This window comes from Falco naumanni, chromosome 3 (genome assembly GCF_017639655.2).
Source record: "Falco naumanni isolate bFalNau1 chromosome 3, bFalNau1.pat, whole genome shotgun sequence".
In the NCBI taxonomy this organism is placed as follows: domain Eukaryota; kingdom Metazoa; phylum Chordata; class Aves; order Falconiformes; family Falconidae; genus Falco; species Falco naumanni.
This window is the reverse complement of record NC_054056.1, coordinates 18,247,544-18,271,985: the sequence shown is the minus strand read 5'-3', so window position 1 is coordinate 18,271,985 and position 24,442 is coordinate 18,247,544. Positions and strand designations below refer to the sequence as shown.

The window sequence follows — 24,442 nt, the reverse complement described above, 5'->3', positions numbered from 1 at the left end:
TTTATTTCCTTTTTTTTTTTTTACACACTTGATCTCTGAAATCTGTAGTTATGGTTTCTGACACAGTCTTCCCCCAGCCTTTTTAACAAAGAGCAACATGGCAACGGAGTTTTAAAGATCAGCATATACAATCTCCTTTATGCCTAGGAAAACTAGTAGTGATTTGTGTCTTGAATGTAGTATTTGCATTTGTGTCAGGCTGGTGTGAGTACCTGGAGGAAGGGTATGTGGTGAAAAATGACACAGCTGAATTTGAAGGGATAGAGAGAATGTCATGTGGGAGCTGAAATACTAGGATGAAACATCATACACAGCGTTTTGAGTGTCCCTCAGGTCTCAGTATTTGGGAGTTTTGGTGAGTATTGTCAGGAGACATGCATGAAAAGGAAGGAGGGCAGAGACCAGGAGAACGGAGAAGTAGGAGTGAGATGCCAAAATCATGGGAATGCAAACGATAGAAGAGGGAACGTGTGGAAGACATAGTCTGTCACAGGTGAAAATCTGTGCAGCCATCTTTGACTAGTAGCAAGCCCTGAAGAGTCACAATACACAACAGAAGAATTTTCATTGAAATTGGAACTTAAAGGACTTCTAATATACATGGCATCTCATAAAAATACTTTTTCCCCCCCTGAACATAGTCTGATAAAATGTATTAGGTATCTGGTACTATGTAACAACTTCTTTCTTCGTCCCATTCCCTTTTCACTACCCATTACACTGAAAGCTCCCACAAATCCAATCCCTTAGGGAGGGGGCTGCCTTTACCAGAGGTAATAGGTGTGGTGGTTAATGTTTGCCACTTGCACCCTCCCAGTCCTACTAGATTAGCTGCTAATCTAATATAAATGTGAAAACAACATGTGAAAACAACAATAGCAACAACAGAACAGAAAAGCCTCACAATCTGCTTGGAAGATCTGCCGTGAGGCTAAAAATGAGGGATCTGGTAAAATTTCCCTCCACTTACTGCCTTAAATTCAGTTGTGTCTTGAATTGGTTCATGAAAAATCCAGCTATTTTCCTCTGCCATCCTACCTCCCAGTCAAGACCATTTCCATCTGCCTCTTTGATTCATTCATGCTCACCCTGGTCTTCATTTTGTTCACTCAAACTGATGGTAACGTGTGCAGGCTGAATTAATGCATTGCTTCTCAAAGTGATTTCAGAGGTTCATATTCATCATGCTGTAACATAATGCTCTGCAATATTACTCAGTCCAGCAATATTTGTCCAGCTTCATGCAGAGTAAACTTGCTCAGCTGCACTCATGTCACTTGGAGAGAAGCTGGCAAAATATCAGCTGCTAAATCAAGTAAATTCACTACAAATTTGCATAGTTCTACATTCATCTGCATATAAACCACATTAATTTTCACCACATCATACAGTTACATTGGTACAATGCCAGCCACAAGAATTACTGTTCTGTTTAACTATGTATATAGTTGGAATTATGGCATAAAAATATATGCTGGAACTCTGTTCCTTTCAAAATCTTAACCTTAACCTGCTTATGCATTTAATAGATAATAATATAAAAAGAGTGCATTTCCCCGAGGAAAGACAGGAATGATAATAAGTGATTTATGATGGTTTATGTTGCCTGAGGAGATTTTTCACAGTTCATTTGCCAGATCGTCACTACTTAGATTTATTTATTTTCCTTTATTAAAGTTCTGGGTTCCACAGGAATGTGTTTCTTAATTTCACCTCAGCTTAAACACATTTATTGTAAATGTTAATATTGAAAGTTTAATTGTAACTTCACCTCAGAGTCAGGACAACTGAAATACTGTGCGTGTTTTCTAGAGAAAACCAATAGACTTTTAAAGATTTCAGTTTATTTGTTGGGGTTTTTTTTGACTGAAATTGTATTTTACTTTTCACCACAGTTTTTAAAAAAATCCCCAAGAAGTAATCTTTACAGGACACCGATCATGCAAAGGTGTATAAGATAGTACTAATTCTTTTCTCTAAGCAATTATTTACACAACATTGCCAGAAACAACAATATTGGAGGTCTTTCAGTTGAAAATAAACAAACAAACAAATAAATAAATCACACAGGGCACAAAGCCATTCTTTTACAGTAAGTAGAAATCTTCTTTGTAGGATCTTTTCGGAGAGTCAGGAAATATCAGCTGCTGTGCGATATGGTATCTTTATTACAAACATAGTACTCCAGCTAATGCTTTTTGTTACTGATACAGAATGAGGTCATAGGAAACTACATAAGGGCTTCCATCAAGAACTTTCAATAAAATGGAATCTATTAATAAATACATAAATGCAAAGTATTCTTGTACAACAATATATTCTGTACCTCATTTCATGTGTATTCAGTGGACTGTTGGTTTAGCATGCATTCAGGTGCATACAGGAGATTCATGATTGTCAGGTCATTCCTCTGTCCTGTGTCATACTCACGTACTAATGAATTGCACAAGAATTCCCTGATATGTACAGTCATTTGATATGCACCCTACTTAAAAAAAAAAAATCAATAAGCAGTTGGATGACAGTTCAAATGTCACAGATGCTCCTTGAACCATTGATTTGTTATTGTTAAACGAAAAGAGTTTGATGGCATGTTAACAGTGTTGTAAACCTCGTTTTGAGAAGATTTTTGTGACAAACAAAATTATGCACTTTTCTAGCAGTTTAGACCAAGGCCTTAAAAAAATCTTTACAAATCCTAAAATTCTCACACCACCCCTTTAAGGTAGCTCGCTGGGCGTTATACTTTCAGCTGAGGAGGTATTAACATTAGCTTATCCGTGCTGAGGTGGTGCTTCCAACATTTTTTGTTTGCTAATGATGGTTTATCTCCACCAACAGACTCGGAATTGTCATGTAACTTGGTTGCCGTTGCCACTATTGTCCCGAGTAGAACATTACCTAAGGGCAATCAGAGGAGTGATCTTGGCTGCAGCTCCTCCAAGTGAAGCGTGAGCCTCTCTTATCTCCAGAAACAATCCACTGGAGCAGGCATTATCGTCTTTCTAGCACAGCTGCAGGTATTCGTGATCTATGACCCATTTGTCCCAACAACACGGTTAGCTTCAGCACTTCAAGTAGCGAGGTTTGTTTCTAACCCAGTTATCGTTTTATGGAACTAGATTTGGGAAGAATCACATAAATAAGACGGGACACTGGCAGGCGTGGTGCCCTTTTATCAACTGCAGCTGAAATGTTTAATTGTGATGTGATGGTACTTGGAATAAGTTGTGATAATGAAAACAGTGCTGACAGCTTGTCTCTACTGAAGTTCATTGTTCTAGTATCAGCAAGTAACAGCTAGAACTGCTGCTACCCACAGGGCTCAGCAACTACTTGCTTCCCGCTGTAGTTGTCTCTTACAATCGCAGTGCACAAAAACGTTACTCTCGCCTTAGCCAGAACCATTTATAGGACTAAAGAACACCACAAAAAACCAAACCCAAACCAAAGCCCACTCCCCCAAAAAAACCCCAACAAACCCAACATCCACCACCAAACTAAAAAAAAAAGTTGATAAAACCGTAACGTAAGTAAAGTATAAAGGTGGTATTTTTCAAGAGAAAAATCAGAGAAGCAGCGGACCAGTGTGAGCAGCGGGATGGCTCCGCAGCACGCACCGGGGCAGGGGCTGCTGCTACGGCGTGCGGGGGGTGCGCTCCGCTCTGCTGGGGACGCACGGCTTTGCTGCGGGTTTGCCGCAGGGTTACGGTGGTGGCGGGTCCACCTGGCCACAGCACCCCGGCAGGGGCCGGCCGGGATAGCGGGCAGATGTTATCAGCAAGAAAGACGGCTTCAGGGGGAAAGCGGAAACCCTTTAGACGGTTCCACGTTGCAGCCATAAAAAAAGAAGAGGAAAACCGCCACCTGGTTGCATTTAACATAGACACCTTAACAGACAGTTGCAAGCAAATCTAAAAGGAAAGGCAAACCTTGCCTGCCTGTGTCACTTTCCCGAGCGCAGTGGGGAAAGGTGCTCTCTGCTGGACGAAAGAAAAAGCTGTTTTGAGGGAGCTGCTGCGCTTTGGGCCAGCTAGGTCCCGGCGCGCTGGACAGCCGAAAGGAGACAGGAGTGCGCTGCCCGGGTCAGCCGGCGGGCAGCGTCGGCGAGACAGGGGGGCTAGCCCCGGCCCCGAGCGGCGGCTGGCGGCTCTGTAGCACGCCCGGCTCGGGGCCCCTCCTCGTCCCCCGCGGCGTGGCTGGAGCCGGGCCGGGGGTGCAGCCTGCCGCCACCACCGCCCCCTTAGCGGCGCGGAGCTCCCCGCCGCGCCCCGTCGGGCACCGCCGCCCGCGCGCGGCGGGAGCGCAGGGAAGCCCCGCCCCCGGCCGTTCCCCAGCGGCCCGATAAAGGCAGGTGCGGGCAGGCAGCGGGACCCTGGCTCGACGCGCCCGCCGATGCGCAGAGCCCTTGCCCCCCCGGACGCTCCGCGCAGAGTGGCCCCCACCTGCCGGTGCAGAGCCCGCGGTGGCGGGGCAGGGCCGCCGCCGCCTGGACGCGCCGCTGCCCGCGCCCCCCGGCCGCCGGGCTGCGGGGTGACCGGGAGCTCGCCGCTCCGGACCTCCGCAGAGGCGGGATTTCTGCGGGAAGGGGACGCGGGGTTTCGCAGCGTGGCTCGGCGATGAGGCAGGTGTCTGTAGTGGGGCTCCTCCTGGGGCTAGCGGCTCTCCCAGCGGCGCTGGGGCAGAGGAGCTCGGGCAGCCCTATAAATAGCAGCCAGCCTCAGAGCTTTGCCATCGTCTCGTTCAAATGGGATCACGTCAAGGACCCTTACATCATTACGCTCTGGATACTTGTGGCCAGCTTGGCCAAAATCGGTGAGTCCGGAGCTACGTGTTGATGCGTGTCCTCTCTTTTTTTCCTCCGCTCTTCCCCTTCTCCCACCTAGCAGTCAATGAAGAAAGTTTAAGTGCGCTGCCCTGTGCTCGGGGCTGTATTGTGCTCGGTTCCGATCCCGCGGCACCGCCCGACCAGGTGCCAGGCGGCGGGGGCCCTGGCCCCCAGCCCCCTGCCGCGCCTGGGGCTGCGGCGGCCGTGCCGTGCGCCTGGGGGGCCCCTTGCGATTCCTTGGAACCTTTCGCTGCTGTTCCCGGGAAAACTCTTGGCAGAAGTGAAACAGAAATTGGGCCTTATTGCTTACACAATGCCTGTTCCAGGTTACGATGCGCTGTTCGTCTGCCTGCGATGGTTAGCTGTGTTAATTGGCTCGATCAAAAAGAAGCACTGTAAACTCTACATTTGAACTTGGCATTCTCTGCTTTGCAGTACGTTGCTGAATTAGTGGAAGAGCATGGTTCGTAGAAAAGGGTCATACGTTTTCAGACCATCTGATGCAGCTGAAAAAATACAAGCTTCAGAGCATACAGAATTTTCCCCAAGAAATGGGCATCAGTGAAAAGCAAGGTGCACTTCAGTGCATTTTAGATGAGTTTATATAAATGCTCCAGCTCTTGTGTTCTGAGCTTTGTGACTTTTTCCAAAAACAATCTTACCTCAGTAACACTGCTGAACTAGAAGAGTCGCTGGTTGATTGGAATGTATTTTTTCTGCTCGATACTATTATTTTCAGTCCTTTTTGTCTTTGGAGCAAGACCCAGACCTCCAGTTCGGCTAACATTGAAAATGTCACTGTCAGTTTTCAATAAATATAATCTCTAAAATCTGCCTAAACTCAGAAGGCATGATCAGATGAAAATCCTACTGATACTTTTCTGTACTTGCACTGTTAATACTAATTTGGGGTACTGGAATCAGATTCCATGGATTTTGCATATCACAGAGAATGGAAGATGTAAAAAGGTATACTTGGGTATGTTCTGTCTAGCACAGAAGGTAAACACAGTAAGACTTGGGTGGAAGATGCTGTCTTCAAATCCAAACAAAACATTTTAAAAATGAGAAATAAGTTATGCAGAGGTGATGTTGTAAAGCATTTTTCAGTGATACCTGCATCTTGGGTTTCACTTGATTAGCCATAGATACATAACCAAGTATCTTTTTCCGAATTGCTGTTGGACTACACCTTGCAAACAGCTTGTGTTCAGATGGTTGCTGCATTAGCTAGGTTACATACAAATACAGGTTTGTTTTAATTGACTTTTATTGGTGGGTTGCATCAAGTAGAAAGCGGAGGAAAGCACATACAGGAAAAAGCAGTGACAATGCTGAGTCTCTATAGAATTGTGTTAACTAAACTAATACACAATTTGCTCATTTGAACCTTCTTTTTGAGGTACTCTTCTAAATAAGTATTTACCCTCCATGTTATTAAGGGTTTGCTGCTTTGTATGTGTGTCATGGTTGTACAGAGTAATGTCAGTGCTGCACAGCTGTACCGGTGCTGTGTCAGACAGCCAGTGAAGCTAGCAGGATAGTTAAATTGTCCTACAAGAAGGCAGCAGGACAGTTAGATTGTCCTTCCTATATTTAAATTGCAGTGGCCCAGATTAAGATTATCTTGAATTAACATGAGACATTTTACCATGAAGTTCTCAGTATAAACTCTTGATAAACCACTAATTGTCCTTGGCGTTCAGAAGCTGAGTGTTGCTGATTCTGTTTTTAAATTCTTTTCACAGCTGCACAGAGCATGTCACTTACAAACAGTATCTACTGGCAGCTCCATCATTTTTCTTCCCCAAAGCTCTCAAACTTCATTCTTTTCTCTCTTCACATTTGTAATTGCAGTCCTATGCTGCTCTGGACATGGTCTGTGAAGAAGCAATGGACAACTGCTGTATTCCACTGAGAGCCTATGAATGCTCCGGCTTTCCCCACCAGTCACAAATAAAATACAGAAAAGCAGAAATGTATACTTACTGTTCAACAGCTTATTAATGAAGAAAGCATGAAGGTGTTCATGTAAGTCAGTGAGCAAGGGAACTGAAAAAAAAAACCAAAACAGTTTACCAGCTTTCTGTCTGCCTTGTGTCTCAATGGTTCTAGAAAGTAGAATGGAAATCTGTCAGAATATTTTGAATGGCAGAAATGCTGTGCTGGATCAAAGAAGTTTTATACATTCAAAAAGCAGTAACTGAGGAAGAAAATACAGAACATCTGCCCTTGTGTCTCTTGCTTTACTGCCTGAAGGAGGGCAAAGGTAGTGAAGTCAAAAGGCTGGTTTTGTTCTATTTTTCAGCAGGGGAGGAGCTGTTCTTGTACATGCAAGCTCAATTCCCCATGGTTACAGAGGTTGGGAGAGCTACTTTACTGGTGGATGAGAGGCAACTAGGTCAGCTAAGGGTCTTGTGGTAACTGGTAACTGCAGTTGTTAGCTGGGGATGAAAAGTGTATGAAAGTCTTTTGCCTTCTCTTGCATTAGAATAACCTTAGGGTTGTTTTTTTGGTAGTGTGTGTATGGTTTGTTTTGGTTTAGTTGCTTGGGGTTTGGGTTCTGAGTTTTGTTTTTTTTTTTTCTCCAAAAATGTTTCAGTTCATGATGTTACGCGGTTTGGGGAAACATGTTTTTAATAGGGGATTCTTGTGGATTTTCTGGGACTTGATGTTCCTGTTGTGTACATTCAGAATGTAAACTGGTGTTGGCAAGGTATTCTGCAGCATAAACTGTTGTGTGTGAAATCTTGTAAGCATCCCAAGCACATGAAGAGGTGCCTAGTGTTTTGGGCCTTGTGGGAAGGAAGCCCCTATTTTATTTTTTTCATGTGAAGAATACTTATCTTTTGGGCAAGTCTAAGTATCACTACAAATGAAACTGAAAGATGAGCCCTCATACAGTTGGCTTTCATGCACAGTTTGTGTCTATTATGAAACTTCTGATGCATCTCAGTGTACTGTTTTACATACTGTAATTGATTTCATTTGGACCTCTTAATTTGAAATGTTCCAACTCTTCATTCTAAGGTACACAGTGTTCCACTTTGGCTAATGATCTTTATTTCCTCTTTTGATAGGCTCTCTTATCACTACAAATGAGTATCCTTATGGGATAAGGCCAATAAACTACTTACATGTGTAAAACTAAGCCAGAAAAACATCTTATCTACATGAAAAAGGTACGTGAGGTACAGCTGAGAACTTTCCTAGTGGACTTCAGGTGTCCCACTTCCTTGTACCTCAGTTCTCCAGATGAAACAAGCAATACAAATGAAAAAAACAACCATCCAACACAGTTTCCATTTGTATTGGAAACAAGTAGAAGGAAAGGAATAATCAGCTCGGGAGTTAAAAATGGGCAAGAGAAGAAATAGTTTAAATTCTGAATATTGTATACAGTTTTTTCTGGGGATATTTCTGAAGCCATGTCAATTGCAAAAAACCCCACAAATAAATTATGCTTTTTACTTGGGGGATATCTACTGCATGCTTCTGTACTTGTTTAAAATCCTGAGAGAGAGGTATATTTTATTTATATTTTGATTGGAAATTAAGCTAGGGAACTTGTAAAATTCCAACTTGTGGTTTAAATCCTTTTGTATACTGTATAATTTTTCAGAAGGGTAGTTAATTGCTTGTCCCAAAATAAAATAAAACCTGCAAAGCAGTCTTTCTGTCTGTTTAGCCCCCTGAACTTGCTCAATGTGGAGCTGATAAGCAACTGTAAGAAATGGGATAGTGAGTGACTATGAACAGGAATGAGGAAGGGTACATAGCCTTTTCATTATATGTGAGTCAAACCTTTTGCCAACTCTTTTTGCTGGTACAGTTTATGCTGAGTCTAAGAACATGACAAAAGGTTTTTTTTATATATATTGTCTGTGTAGTTGCACACAAATTCTAAAGGCTTTTATATAAGAAATGTAAAAGTGGGAGTGAAATTTGAATCCCGGGCAGCTGGTAAATCTGTCTTCAGGAATGCCACAGTGCTTTGGAGGAGGGGGAAGAAGTGATTCAACAACAGCGAACAAACATTTAGGAGAAGGCTGGCCTAGTGATACCTCAGAAAGATACCCTGTCAGATGGACTTGCGGAGTCCGTCAGCTCTGGAGACCTCAGGAGGACATGAGCTGTAAAGCACGCTGTGTCTCTAAGCTTACAGAGATACAGTTTCTACAAATGCTCTAGTTTCTGCACTCCCAGGCCCCTTCATATTGTCTCAAACTACTCGGGAGAAGGAGCTCCTCAGAGTATTTTGTTAACACAAACAATTGTTGTTGAGAATTTTAAGTATGTTAGGGATGGGCTAGGGAAGGAACTGTGAAATGCAGGTCTAACAACCCATCCGATTTAGACTCCTGGGGCAGTATTTTCTTTGAAGAAATCAATAACCCTGCCTCCAAAGCAAACTGTCAAAACAAAAGCCCATTTGACTCCCCAGTTTCTCCTAGCATTTTAGCACTAGTGAAAAGTGTTGGTTATGTAGAGAAAATGATGAAAGGTTATTACAAGAAAAACAAAAAATGTGAGAATAGCTGTTCTGCTGGCAATTCTTTAGTCAATAACATCTTTTGGAAGAAGTGTTGAAGGATGCTTAGCGGAATTTTATTGGGAGTATTTAACTGAAAATGGAGCCAGAGACTCAAATGGTGGGGGGATACTACCAGGTCCTGCAAAGCTTAAGCTACCAGCCTTGTTGTGATTGTAGTGCCTGTTAAAAGCTGCTTTTACTATCAAGTGATAATATGAAAAAGGACTTTGCATTGTCTAGGAAGTCTGGACTTGGCTACCTTCCCCCAGATAACAAAAAATTGTTCTTTTACTTCTGTTGTGAGCTCAGCAGAAGATGGAATGAGTTGGCATACTTATAATGAAGGCATATACCTTTCCTTCCTGGATATAGCCTTTTATTATCCATCTTAAAAAGAGAAATGCTATAAATTTGTGCTGGCAACTATGGTATGTAACGGGGATGCCTTCACTTTAGTAAGATGCTGTATTTCCTCTTGCAAAGTGCAGTTTAGAATCCCTGCGAGCTGGGAATGTTACGTACTGTAAAATCTCTGCCTTCTAAGGAATTACCTTTTGTATGCAACATGCAGCTGAAAAGAACATTTCCAATACAGAATAATAGCTTAGCATTTTCAGTCCTAGGAACAACTGTGTAAGGCCATGTCTTTATTAAATTTATGATCTGTAACTGGATGCCTGTTTCCACACTTTATTTCCACTTTACTCTTGTACCTTATTCTTTTTCTGTACTTCCTGCCTCCCTGAAACACACATCTCTCTTCTCCCCCCCTCCTCTTTCCAAGTCTCAAGTCTTAATTATTTAAAGTAGGGAAGAAGATATCAGGGCAGTATAATTCGACAAGATTCAGATTACATCCCCTGATGAATAGCAAATGTACAATGGCAACTTGTGTGAATTGCATAAGAAAACAATGGCATTTTGAGAATGGCCTTGAATTGAATACAGTTCAGGCATGCATACCTAAGAAAGGATCTCTGCCATCAGTTACGTTCAGGCACCTGTGTGCAAAGTGCTCGACGTTCTCTGCAGAACAATGGAATTCTTTTAATACTGTAGTCTTAGGATTGTCGAAACCATTGATTTACTATCTTTAAAGCTAAAGCCAGTTATTGCTAAGAGTGATCTGCAAACCCCTGAAGTGACCGTAAATCTCTCATGTGGTAATGAAGCAGACCACAGGCTTGCAAGCAGTAAGTGCAAGCAGCAAACCCTTTCAGGTGTACACAAGTTCTTCCACTGAAAGGCTCTGTGAGGTCCCCTTTGCTTTTGTGGAGCATAGTGTGTTAGAGATCTTAGCAGGGAAGCTGGCATTAGAAATCCTGAATTATTACTTTGACTTAGCCGGTAAGAAAGTTGCTTTCCCAGCAGTTGTTCTGACTCATACTGCCAGCTGACTTAAAAGACAGTGAGTTTCACCACCAGTCTGCTTGAAGAAATGTTTTGAATACAAATACAAAACTTCTTTTCCCCCCTTTTACAATGTTTTAATTGCTGTGAACAGGATGATGGACCACAGAGTTCTTCTGTACCTTCTGTAGGGTTTGTTCTATTCAAAGATGAAATGTTGAGTCCAAAGTCGTAGAGGAGTATTTCTTACCTGATTATTCTTTTTTTTCTTTTGGGAAATTGTCTCTGTTTTTTCTCATCCCTCTGCAGTAGTGCAGTTAAACGAGTGTCCCAAAGAACTAGGGGCTCTAATTGTTCTTCAGCTTGCTAATAAGTGGCACCCTTTTAAAATCACAGACCATTAAAACAATCTTGGTAAATTGCAGAGCATGGCTGGTTGGCTCCATTGTAGTATTTTGATTCCTTCTGTAAAACAGCTTGCAGGAGTATTCACCCCTATGGAAGGAGTGACTTGATACCCAATTGGCTGCTATGTAAAACACTGTAGAGTCATAAACACTACAACTACAGGCTGACAGGGATGAGTTGACTGAGTCGGAATGCAAGATCTCAAGTGGAAACACTTTTAATTAAGGTATGAATATTTAATTCTTATTCATGGAAGAAGAAAACTGGAAGATACTCTGAAAGGCCTATGCAAAAGCAGGGGTTTTAAGTAGATTGATCTGGAGAGTTTTCTCCTTCCAGTAGCTGAAAGTAGAAGTCATTCTGGATTCATTAAGATGTGCCTAGGTGAGTTCTGCTTTTATCTATTGAAAGAAAAAAAAAATGCCTTGGCCTTCTGTCAACCCTGAATGTTAAAATCAACAGACACCAAGAAAGATAATCAAGTAGTTTGTATACTGATTTTTCAGAAACATTTGGTTATGATTTTCTCTTCATCTACAGTTTGTTAAAAGTGTGGGGGGAAAAAAGTAGAAAGTGTAAGCTTTATGGATTTATTCACTTCCAAAAGTTGGGCTTTGAGGAGAATATTCAATATTCAGAAACCTGTAAAGGTCTTGAGCCAGTAAGATTTCATAATGAAAATCTTCCAGGTGCAAGCAGATTGTAAACTGATTTTCTGTTAACTGTTTTGTCATGATTAAAACATTCTAAGTATTTTATTAAAATGAGTATTGTTTCATTGGTTTGGTGGCACAGTAGTATACCAGGGACTAAATGACACAGGCTGATATGTAAGTACATCAGTAGTAACAGTTGTATTGGTGGTATGTTATATGTTATATAACATATGTTATATGATCATATGTAAAGCTAGATGTAGTTGTTAGTATGGAGTTATTGCAGTCCTACTCCAGTGGAATAGCAGTACTGATGAAATCTGCATGTAGATTTCCAGGCCTTGATAGCTTAGATGTACCTGATGAATTAATTTAATGTTATTTAGTGGGTTAAGTTTTACAATATTCATGCCAGAATGAATGAAACAGTGTTTTAATGCTTCCTCTTCTGTTCTGGTGCATAGTCCAGAGTTTAAACTGCTCTAGGACTTGGTTTGAATTAAGTTGCCAGATTTTCCACTGACATAACTCTGGTCCTCATATATTCCATCCTGCTCAGTTCTGGGGATGACTTTGGGACAGCAATGAACTGGCAAAAAGTAATCTTTCAAGTTGGGTCAGTCAGTGACAAGTGTGTTTAAGGCTTAAGTCAGTGGTATGCTGCTCCTGTAATTTAACTGTCTCTGAAACTGATGGCTAGGGAAGAACAACACAGGAGTGTCCTGTAACACAGGAATTGGTTTGCTGTGTTGCTGGACACTGGGTCTCCTGTAGAGTTAACAGAATGGTTGAGGTTGGAAGGGACCTCTGGAGATCATCTGATCCAGCTTCCCTGCTCAGCCAGGGCCACCTACTGCTGGTCACCCAGGACCATGTCCAGGCAGCTTTTGGACATCTCCAGGGGTGAAGACTCAGACTCCACAACCTCCCTGGGCAGCCTGTGCCAGTGCTCGGCCACCCTCACCATGAAAAAGTGTTTCCTGACTCTCAGAGGGACCCTCCTGTGTTTGTGCCCACTGCCGCTGGTCCTGTCACCGGGCACCCCTGAGAAGAGCCTGGCTCTGTCCCCTTTGCACCCTCCCACAGGGATGAGATTCCCCTGAGCCTTCTCTTCTCCAGGCTAAACAGTCCCAGCCTCTCCTCATGGAGAGAGGCGCCAGTCCCTTAGTCATCTTGCTGGCCCCCCGTTGGACCTTCTCCAGCATGCCCGTACCTCTCACGTGCTGGGGAGCCCAGAGCTGGACGCAGGGCTCCAGGCGCGGCCTCACCGGTGCCGGGCAGGGGGGAAGGATCCCCTCCCTCAGCCCAGGAGCAATTCCTTGCCTGACACAGCCCTGGATACCGGTCTGGCCGCTTCTCTGGTGCAAGGGCACAGCACTGGATCATGGAAAACTTGGTGTCCACCGGGACGCCCGGGTCCTTCTCTGCCCAGCCGCCTTCCAGCCAGCGGCCCCCAGCACATCCCGGCTGGTGCCTGCGGCCGCTCCTCACCAGGTGCGGGACTTTGTGCCTCTCCTTGCCGAGCCTCCCCAGGCTCCTGCAGCCCGTCCCTCCAGCCTGCCCGGGTCCTGCGGGATGGCAGCACAGCTCTGGCCCGTTGGCCACCCGCCCAGAGCCTGTGCCGTCATCCGCCTCGCTGGGGGTGCGCTCTGCCCACCCTCCAGATCACTGATGAGGCCGTTGGACAGGAGGGGACCCAGCGCGGAGCCCCGGGGTACGGCACTAGCCACCGGCCTCCAGCTGGGCTCTGTGCCGCTGGCGAGCACTGCCAGGGCCTGGCCATCCAGCCCGTGTCCAACCCACCTCGCTGTCTGCTCGCCTGGGCCCTGCACTCGCAGCCTCGACCGTGCCAAAGGCCCTGCTGAAGGCCAGTGGACACTGCCCACTGCTGTCCCCACACCTACCAGGCCGGGCATTTAATCATGTAAGTTAACCAGGTGGGTCAAGCATGACTTCCCCTTGTCGAAGCCATGCTGGCTACTCCAACGACTTTCTTGTCCTTCATGTGCCTGGAAATGGTTTCTAGAATTAGTAGCTCTATTAGGCTGCCGATCCTGGTCTTTGGATTAGCAGTGTTCATACATGGATGAGCCTTCATTCACATCTTATCTCGTCAAAGAAAGCAGCTCTGCTGCATGTTGTTTTGATGGAATCAGTATGCTTTGATTAACTGGAGCAAAATTGCATGCTAATACGGAGGCCAGACGGTGGCCACAATGGCCATGCTATTGTAAATTAACGGAAGGGATGACAAGGTACCAGCATAAAGTTCAGCTATCTTCAAACCTGTGTGCTTTCTGGTTGGAATAGCTGCAATTTTCTGATCCAAATGATTTTCACTTCTGTCACCCACTCTTCTGCCTTCCTTCAGCTGATGCAGCTTGAGTTCCATCTCTTATTTTAGACAAACCATTCTCCAGGACGAACTGGTATTCTAACAGATGGTATTACTTGGTGGGGATGTGCGGTGAGACCTGTGAACTGGCAGTACCAAGGTCAAGCAGGAGCTGGTTCAGCAGGAATGTGTGTTAACCTGGAGGTGGTGGTTGCAGTGTTCCCTGCTATAGAGCCTCTCTCTATAGAGCTTCAAGAGGACAGTTTTTCTCCTGGGCAACCTGTCCTCAGGGGGACTCATCCAGTGGCTCTGCGTGTTGTCCTGTGGAGTACAGTGTATCTTAGGGGTGTTAAATTTAGGGGTATAAAAAGAACATGCCTAGCAAGGTTTATTTTTTCCTTGCTAAGGTGGCGTGGATGGACAAGACGAACAGTCAGCATCACTTTGTTCTCTTTAACGTTAGGCTTAAGTATCCCTTGAAATCAGGGAGCCACCTTTCTGTCTGCTTCTGATAATCCTAAAAATCTTCATTTTATCTGGGCTTTTAAAATATGGATTATGTATCTGCTAGTTGCTGCATTGTTGCTGATTTGCACATGGTTATACCTAAGAGGTTTAAAAAAACAGTATGGTGCAGCTTTCCACAGCTGCAGAGTTTGAAGTGCTTTTCTATTTTAGTATTTACCTTTTTTTTTTTCTCTCCTTACTTTAGTGTTCCACAGCAATGCAGCAAAATTTTGTGAGTCAAGACAAGAACAAAAGATAGGTTGTAAAACAATGAAGGTGGTAGCTCACTCAGGCCAGCTATCAAAGTGGTTGTGTACCATACATTACAGCCTGAAACCTGTATCCTGCAGTGCTGAAAACTTACATTGCTTATGCAGCAAAAGTGTCTGGAAAGAGAAGGCTAGTTTTATTACTTTCTTCTTGATGCTATTTAGAAAGAAGGTTTGCACTGTTCCAAAACTTTATTAGAAATAAAGAACATAGAAGTGTAGTTTCTGAACTTGCTATTTTTTTTCCACAGTGTGCTAGATAGGGCATTGAAGTCAGTGAAAGATAAATGCTTTGTAGTTTTCCTTCCCATTCCCCCCAGCTCAAGTTAATTCATCAGTTTTCAGACATTCTCTGATTGAGTATGAGGTTACTACACTTCATGTGAGTTCAAAGAAAAAAGGTCTGTTACATTTATCATGGAGTTAAGGGGAACAGCAATTCATTAGTACATAATACATTGATCTTATTTGCAAACTTCTGTTCCCTAGCATTTCAGTAAACAGAAGTACATCTTGTTTTCATGTCTTGTGCTGAAGAAAATAATTAAGTGAAAAGCTAAAGCTTTTTGTTTTGAGACAAATCTATTATTTTTGAGCACTCAATAAAGCATCTTCATTCTTCAGCCTTTCCTAAGGAATGAATGCATCACAGTTGACCTTACTAAAAAACAGTTTTCAAGACAAGTTGACTTAGTGTTTGAAAGCTTAAGGATGTAAAACAGCAGGGGAAAGTATGAAGTTCATTCTGTTTATTGTGATTTAGAAGTAAAGATTAAAACCAGTCCAAAATAAACCTGCCACCGTAGGTGGAAACTCTGCTTGTGTGTTGGGTACTGAAGCTCTTTACAGCAGGAAAGACATACCCAAAAGTAAGGACGAATGGTCTGTAGCTGTAGTTTCCTTACTGCCTGGTGTGGCATCTGTTCTCCGTCATGTGATGGAGGATCCCGATGAACTGAAAGTCAATAGAATGTTGGCTATATGCTCTCACCTGATTAAGTAAGGTAGGACTACAGGCAACAGTAGTGTTTGTGCTGTAGTGCCTAAAACACAGTACCTGGGGCTGAAAGAAGGCTGGTAAATTGCCCCATACTTCGGGAGCTGCTTATCAGTTAAGAATATGATGGAAGTACAGATAAATCATTAGGCAGATTCATTTCCTGAGAAACTAAACACTCATAACTGAGATGGAAATAGTAAAATATATCCTGTATATCATATGTTTACTTAGATGCTAGTGAACATGGCAGAAAGTGGAGAATCCATAGATTCAAGGAAAATTCAGCTGAAACTTGGCTTCTGTCTTGACAGGTGTTCTCCCCCCCTCCCCATCAGGACTAGCAGTATATTTGGGTACAGGATTTTAGAAGATTAATGGAAAAAAAATATTTTAGCAGAAAATTAAGAAGTTTGGTTGTTCACAACACTTCATGTTTTAGAACAAAAGCAGGACTGTCCAACCTGCATTTTTTTATCTTACAGTTGATATAAGGCAGTGTCAGTTCAGCTAGGTCTTTGTCAGGCTCATGCTTTTCTGCTCCAGCATTTTTTTACCAGAACCTATCCTGGCATTTACATGTATGTGAAGATGCTACAGTAATCCTTTTAGAATTAAGTCTACATATATAATTTTTTTCAGTTACAAGCTTTCTCTCACAATTTATCTGTATGTAAATAACTTAACTCTCTTTACTGGACGTGAGCCAGCAATGTGCACTTGCAGCCCAGAAAGCCACCCATGTCCTGGTGGCATCACCAGCAGTGTGGCTGGCAGGTGGAGGGAGGGGGCTGTGCCCCTCTGCCCGAGTGAGACCCCCTGCAGTGCAGGGGGCCCCAGCACAGGACAGACATGGACCTGTCGTAGCAGGTCCAGAGGAGGCACAGAAATGCTCCGAGGGCTGCAGCAGCTCTGCCGTGAGGGAAGGCTGGTAGAGCTGGGGTGGCTCAGCCTGGGGAAGAGAAGGCTCCGGGGACACTCACTGCTGTAGCGATAGGACAAGGGCGAATGGCTTTAAACTAGAAGACGGCAGATTTGGACTGGATGTGAGGAGGAAATCCTTGATGATGAGGGTGGTGGGGCACTGGCACAGGCTGCCCAGAGAGGCTGTGGGTGCTCCATCCCTGGGAACATCCAAGGCCAGCCTGGCCGGGGCTCTGAGCATCCCGATCCAGCTGAAGGTGTTCCTGCCCATGGCAGGGGGGCTGGGCTGGATGGCCTTGGAAGGTCCCTTCCTACACAAACCATTCTGTGATTCTATGATTCTACTGAAGTTTAGCTCATGTATGTGGTAACAGAAGTAAAAAAAGAGGCAGAAGTGTACAGGTGTAACATTGGATGCATACTGAATTCTTATTGCTCCCCAAAAATGGGTTTTTGCACAGATGTTTTTAGGAATATATGCAAACTTTATCCTATGTCAGAAGGGATCTGACTATATAAAGGACATTTTCCTGTATAAATCAAAGAATCCAGTGTTGATATGACTTTGTACTGTGTATCACGTTTAGTCTGCGTATGACATTCTGGGATTTTTGTTTCAGTTAGGAAGAGAATTGTGTCTGGTTTCTACATTCCTTTTTTCAAAGGAAACAAGTAGTAATCTTCAGTAACTGAAAGGTTTTGAGTTGTGAGCTACTTCAGCACTACTTTAGCTGTTTGGTGTTTTCCCCTCCTTTTTCTTTATTCACTGCGGAAAATCAGTTTAAACTGATGTCCATGTGAATTTCCTTCTGCATGCTGACCTTTCTCATTTTTCCTGTGTGTGCACTACAGAACACAAATGCATAACTGAATAAACAGTTGTCTTATCATCACTTTCCTACCCCATTTCGAAACATCAAACCTAGTTTCCATGCACTATGTCTTGCAGTATAAGGATACTACTTAAACTACTGTTCTTCCTGCTCTTATCGTAGTGTACTTCACCTCTCAAACGAGATAATGAAAGTATGAGAGTTAACATATTACTTAATCAGAAAAGTTGTGAGGACAAAAATCAAAAGCCATGTTAAAACTCATTGAATTATAGCAGTATCTCAACCATTTGCAAGAAAAAAATCAGAGTGGTATAAAATAAGCTGCACTTTGCTTTTTTTAAATATGTGGGAAAATAAACTGTACCTGGGTTTCTGAGCAAAATTCCTTCCTTTATAGGCAGGAATGAGTGCAGTCAGTAAGGAAGCATGTAACATCTTCGGCTTTCTGTTGCCTAAGCCAGAAACTCCCAGGTTTGATTGGTGAAAACAGTGCTTTCTTAACCTTCCATGGAACAAATACAGAGTGCCAGTATTGCAGCACGATATTCCTTATCTGTTTCTTTCCTACATATCACCTTGCTCAGTTCCTTACCATCTTCCTTGTGACTAGCACTGCTGATCTTAAAAGAGCCATTCTGTCATTAAGTAAAACTCTGCAAAGGGAATTGTATATGGAGAAATAGGTGAGTGAGAAGTGATTTCTCCAGCATTCTGATAGAAGGAAGTTTCCACTTGCTTCTCCATTTCCTGACAAAGCTTTAGAACAGGGGTCCTCAAACTATGGCCCGCAGGCTGGATATGGCCCCCCCAAGGGTCCTCAATCTGGCCCCTGGTATTTACAGACCCCCCCCCGGTTTAGCTGCAGATGACTGCCTGCCACTTCATCCACACACTGGCTCCCTGTTTGAAAGTTTTGAGGACCCCTGCTTTAGAATTTCAAGTCTTTGGAATTCCAAATCCTTCACTCAGGAGCTTCCACAGACCTATAAAAAACCTAGGGAAAGACTCTATCTGTTGTCATTCTGGGCACTTTATGAGAATAGGGAGCATTTCTCTTGAAAGTGTTTCTAACTTGTTAATTAAAAATGTCATCTAGAAAATCTGAAATTACCAAATTTCTGGCACATGTAAACAACATACTTGAGTTTCTGAAATTACATACAAGAGTTGTAATGCGTCCTGAAACTCTTACCAAGCTGCTGGAGCCTTTCCTCCAACATAAGTCTAGTAAAATTTTGAAGCCTTGCAGGGTGTACAGTAGTATTCACTTTCAGTGGAAACTAGCCAGGTATGTTTTCTTAACTTATCTCACATTAAATATGTTTTCCGTTTTAAGCAAGAGCTACTTGACATCTATTATTTTTTTTTAATTGTTTGTGGTCATCACTGCTAGATCTGAAAACCCTAATGCTTATTTAATTTACTTCCACTGTAATTCCATGCTATTGCAGTTATACTACTTAAAATCTTGCCAGGGTATCTTGTAGGGGGTAGGAAGCAAGGCAGTCTATCAAGGCACGGAAAGAAGTTCTTTTTAATGCTTTGACTTGGATTAGCCTTCATAGCTATTGCCCCTAGCCTTAGGCTTTAATTATGTCCCTCATTAACAGGCAGCAATCCTTACTGTGCCCTGCAAGAAGTAGTGCTGTAGAAGTCCCTACAGTATAAGGAAATTTTCAGAGTTTCAGTGTACTGTTGGGATTCATTAAATTATTCCTTCTTCAGCTTTTTTTTTTTCTTCTTTCTACAGTGGGCCTGAACCAAGGAGGAGTGGTTCTGGTCTGTGTTAAGGCTTTGGTAATTATTTGCACAATTTATTGTGACACTAGAACAACTGTTTCCATTTAGCACTAGTAGTTAGTTTCTTTGCAGTTCTTTATCTGTATGAGCAAAAGCCAAAGCATTCTCAAAGGGAGACCTTTGTTTTAATTCATTTATCATATTAAAATGAAGGTCAAAAGGAAAAGATATTCTAAAATTCATAGTGTGAAATGAGATAACTTAGCATATGTTGGCATTTATTTACCTCAGTTCTCCCCATGTTACTGGGAAATAGTTTAATATTTTAAAGATAAAAAATTGCTTTCAATATCTGTCCATAAATTTCAGTGAATTTTTGAAGGTAACTTTAAAGCTAGAGCAGCTGCAAGGTATACTGTTAATAGAAAGTAAATTCTACCTTGTTTTCATGCCCCAAAATGCTCTTTAAGTTTATACTGTAAAATCAGATTTTTAGACCTCAGGCAATTGTTTTAGTCAATACTACCTTAATAATCAGAAAATTGCCACTAATCCTGCTTACAGTTGTTGCTGACCCTTTACCATGTAATTGGAAGAGGTTATGACAGAAACATGCTGGTTTTATTCTTTCTTATACAGAGTCATTCTATATAACGTCCTTCAGCTGTGCTTCTTTATGGAATATCATAAATGTACTAACAGCATCCTAACCATGGAAAACTCATAGTAACCCATAACTGAGTTCAGTCTGTGAGGAATATTAACTTGAGCAAGAAGATTCTTTCAAACTTAATTCTAATACCTTTGCATAGGAAATGAAGCAGTTTTAGGATACTTTTGCTGTCCTGTTTTATATCCTCTACTATACTTCAAGGTGTTTCTAATGTGTACTTTGCTCTCATTTTGAAATATTATTTTTGACTGTTCCCATTTTTCTTTCAATGCCGTTCAGTTGCATAAGGGCCAAATGCTACCACACTTGCAGTGCAGTGGGACTGCTCCTTCAAAAAAGGGCTATTTGGCATAATTATGATAAGTTCACTGTTTAAACTTCATTATGTTCTAAGTGCTTATAGCGGTAATAGTTGCTTACTCACACACTTCTTTGAATTTGACTTGGGGCTATCTTGGTATGTTATGACCTATCAACTGGGAACCTTGACCTGTATGTTGGTTGCATATTTAACTGCTAAAACATGTTGTTAATTGTTCACCTACAAAGAACAGTGACCTAAAATTTCCTGTTTAATGAGCTCATTACAATGCTGTACACTTTGTAAATGGTGATCATTACATATGTGACAAAGCAAGCTTTCTTGAGCTGGATAAAACCAAACTCAAACCAGTTCATCTAAACAAATGAAATAAAGGGCTTTGTGCCTTGCTTAGGAAAAATAGGTCCAAGATTAAGTATGAATAGTATTAATTGTCATGTTCTTGTAGTGTATGTTAAGACAGTACCCAAGGACCTATACCAAAAATGGCTTTTACTGCTTGTTACACAATACATGTATATTATATCTCTTTCTTCAGATACAAAATACCTCTGAGATAAAATATATCAGAGTTTTTTTCAACAAATCTTTCAATTTGTGTTAGATTTGGTAAAAAACATAAGGTACTGATAATAAAACCATTTAAGATTTGTCTAAGTAATACTGTGTAGAAGTTAGTAAAAGCTTTTCCTTCAAGGGTTTTTTACCACTTGTATACAAACAATTCGTAATGGCAAAATCAATTCATAAGACCTGCAGAACACCGTTGTTGCAAGGTGCACAAAACAGAATCTAAAGGACTATAAAATATGCTATCAGTCTCCTGACCAGGAAAAAAAACAACTGAGTGCACTTTGTCGATAAAGATTAGAAAGGCAAATACAAGTAATAATGATCGACTTCAGCCATATCAAGTCTGTTCAAACACTTCCTGGACAGGCTGGAAAAGCAGTTCCTCGACGCTTTGAATCTTTACTTCAACAAAACCACTCTTAGAACACAGTGGAAGATTTATATTTCCCCCCACCCGCTTGATTTAGGCCCAAATTTATCTGCTAATAAGACAGGGGGTAGAACAGTTACCAGGTAAGGAAAGAACAAGATAAATGTATGAAACTATAAGAAGGTTGTTTGTGGAAGTCCGTAGAGTTTAGGGTTTGGACTAGTCTTATACAGGATTTTGGTTTTTTTATATTTTTAAATTGCCACCGCACAAAGAGGCAAGATATCCTACCAAAGGTTTCTGGTTACACGTTCCCTAGGCATTATTGGTATTTGTGTAGATATGCCTATTGTACTACCAAAAAAAAAAACCAACCAAAAAACCAAAACCACCCCCCCCAAAAAAAAAAAAAACCCACAAAAAAAAACCAAACCAAAAAACCCACCTTGAGGACTAGGGGAAGGGATGACATACAGTAATAGCACGGGCAGTTTCACTCAGGGGCCAATGATGAGACTTTCCGCATGAGGCTATGAATGAGAAGAGGTATACATCTGTATGAAGTGAATACAGGAGGACTGTGAGTCGCTAGTGTGACAATGAATCAGGATGTAGCTGAACTATAGATTGTGATAAGAAATTATTAATGCTGTTGGACCTGCTTCTGCTGTGACTCATGCAGAATGCAGTCTGTATTTCTGATCGCTCTGAGCCCACAAAGGTGAACACAGATTGAAATAGGCAGAACTGAAGACTGAAAATAAGTAGTTTAGTTTAACAAACCAAAGACAAGCAATAAAGAGAGAGTTAACGTTTCTCTCTGTGCCTATGTAATAGGAAGTGAGGGATTTAACGTTAGGGGAAAATAACTATTTAAGAAAATTGATATCACTGTCACAAAGCAAAATGGATATAAAATAGTTGTGAACAAGCTCAGGCTAGAAATAAGAACGAAGGCTTTAGCTGTCTCTATGTGATGAGGGCTGCTGGTGTGCCTTCACATAGGCTTAGCTGGAGCTAAAATCCTCTGAAATGAGGATTATTAAATGTGGTGGTGTGATAATGGAGGGCCTGGCAACAGGCAACACAACCAAATGGCTCTTGTAGTTCTTACAGTTATAACCAAAATTCCTAGAACTTCTGTGCAGGCTACATAAGCAACAGTAATTAGTTGGAAGGTATGGCTATGCAGGCAAGAAATTGTGTTTGGTAATGTGGCAAGGGTAGAAAACCTATGTAGTCAAGTCATGAAGGAAATCTTAGAGATCCAGTACAACTGAGGTCAATGCACAGGGGTGCAAAACTGGCATGTCATGTGAAAATAGTAAGAGTTATACGGGTAGAGCAGAAAATGAAAGCCACGTGCGTATAAAGAAATACCAAGTACAGCAACTGCAGAAAGTTCATTAGAGAACTGGTAGGTGGGCAGGACTATTGAGAAGTAAAGGGAGCCGTAACAGAAGATAAAGAGAAATTTAGATATGGGGAACTTCACTACATAGGAAATTGTATCAAAAACCTTCTCCGAGTAGAAGAGTGGAGTAAGTAGAAAGCAGAAGAGCATGCTCTTGAACAAATACATGAAACTTAGCAGTTAAAACCAAATATGTAGGACAAGTAGCAAAACCTCTGGAGAAATTTGAGATTAAAGCTGTAGAGGTATAAAGAAAGTTGTCCATCAAACAGAAAACAAGGTGACTGAAGAAGAGAGTTATCCTTCCTTTAAGCAAAACACCAAAAAACCCCCCAAAAACAAAAGGAGAAATGAAAAAAGAGAAACACTAATGGTCATTATTGTTAAGTGATTTTTCTAAACAATTGCAACAGTGAAGTTTCCTAAGGAGTCAGTACTGTCTGCTGTTTCAGAAACCCTTACTGCTGGTCAGGACTAGGTGATGTGCCGAATGAAACTGGCATGCCTTGCGCTCAGTATCATGAGAGAACCACAGAGAACAATACTACAGGCAGTCAGTAAAGATCAGGGATTACATGAGATTGTTAGTAAACCAAGAGTTAGAAGTGATTTGCTCAGCTTCTTTTTAGATGTTGGGGAGGTCAGGGTATCTGGATCTCCTACATACAGAGCTCAATGAGGAAAAATTGTCAAACACTAACAGTTCTCTCCATCCCAGCATCTACACACAGTTCATACACCATGAATGCTGCAGTTTCTGCCCAGGGGCTTGCATAGGCTATGTCATGCATTCCTACAGCACTGCTGCTGCTTGCTTTGTATGGCAGGTGCAACTGGTCAGTCTGAGCTGTGCTTTCCTGGCTGCAGCTAATGCTTGGCGATAGGGAGCAAGACAGTGGCCAGGGATGTATGCCTTTTCAGGATAGTGGAAACAGAATGATCCCTTCTTGAAAATGTATGTTCCATATTATATTTTAGATAGTGTGGCCATTCCCTAGTCAGGTAGACCAACATAATAGGAATGAACTGGGACTTCCCAGAGGCTTTTGGACTGTATTACTGCCCAGCTACAATTGATCAAATTAGTTCACAAACTGGTATTTGATTATACTTTGAACTATTACGCAGGCAAGGTAAAGCAGATTTTTCCATGTGTGCTAACGGAATATACTTTGTATTTAGGATTATTTTTTTTTACAAGTGATAATGTATATCTGCAGAAGACGCTAGTGAAAAAACCTGCAGAAAGGGTAGAACTAAACAGTTTTTGAATAGAATCCCCACTTGATAATACTAAGGAGAACATTAACAGGTAGATAAGAAACAAAAATTTCATGCTTGCTGGTCAAACCGGAAGATGTTTAGAAGAAAGATTTCCCTTTGGGCTGAATATTCTTTTGTGGAATTGATTTATGACTTCTCTTGAGTAGCTTCTGTGCTGTGCCATTACCTGATTATATACTGCCTTGGAGATACTATTGTTTGCATCTCTGTAAAGGTAAAGAATCACGAAGAAACTTGCACCATTTTGCTCTTAACTTTGGTCAGTGGCAAGGGTTCTCACCAATTGCAGAGAATGAAGTCTTGGATCTCAGGTTAGAAACATTCATGGCTTGATATACTCTGATAACTTCACCTTTATAAGTGAAGACAAAGTCAGCACTGAAAAATAGACTAATAGCATACTCTCAATGCAGATTTGACTG

General features: G+C 42.0%; 1 protein-coding gene and 1 long non-coding RNA gene across 3 annotated transcripts in view; one reads left to right on the top strand and one right to left on the bottom strand.

The window, feature by feature from the left end:
* The first annotated feature begins 3,478 nt into the window (after positions 1–3,478).
* Positions 3,479–24,442, top strand: part of SLC9A3 (solute carrier family 9 member A3) — a 53,160-nt gene continuing 32,196 nt past the window's right edge. Inside the window, exon 1 of the mRNA XM_040588523.1 lies at positions 3,479–4,815. Within this exon, the coding sequence (XP_040444457.1) occupies positions 4,620–4,815 (196 nt within the window). The 5' untranslated portion in view covers positions 3,479–4,619. The remainder of the gene's footprint in view (positions 4,816–24,442) is intronic.
* LOC121085649 overlaps positions 6,081–24,442 on the bottom strand; it is a 65,502-nt gene continuing 47,140 nt past the window's right edge. For both annotated transcript variants that reach the window (XR_005827145.1, XR_005827148.1), the window contains 2 exons: positions 6,818–6,880; positions 6,081–6,708 (listed from right to left, as the gene is read on the bottom strand). This is a non-coding gene — a long non-coding RNA (uncharacterized LOC121085649). The remainder of the gene's footprint in view (positions 6,709–6,817; positions 6,881–24,442) is intronic.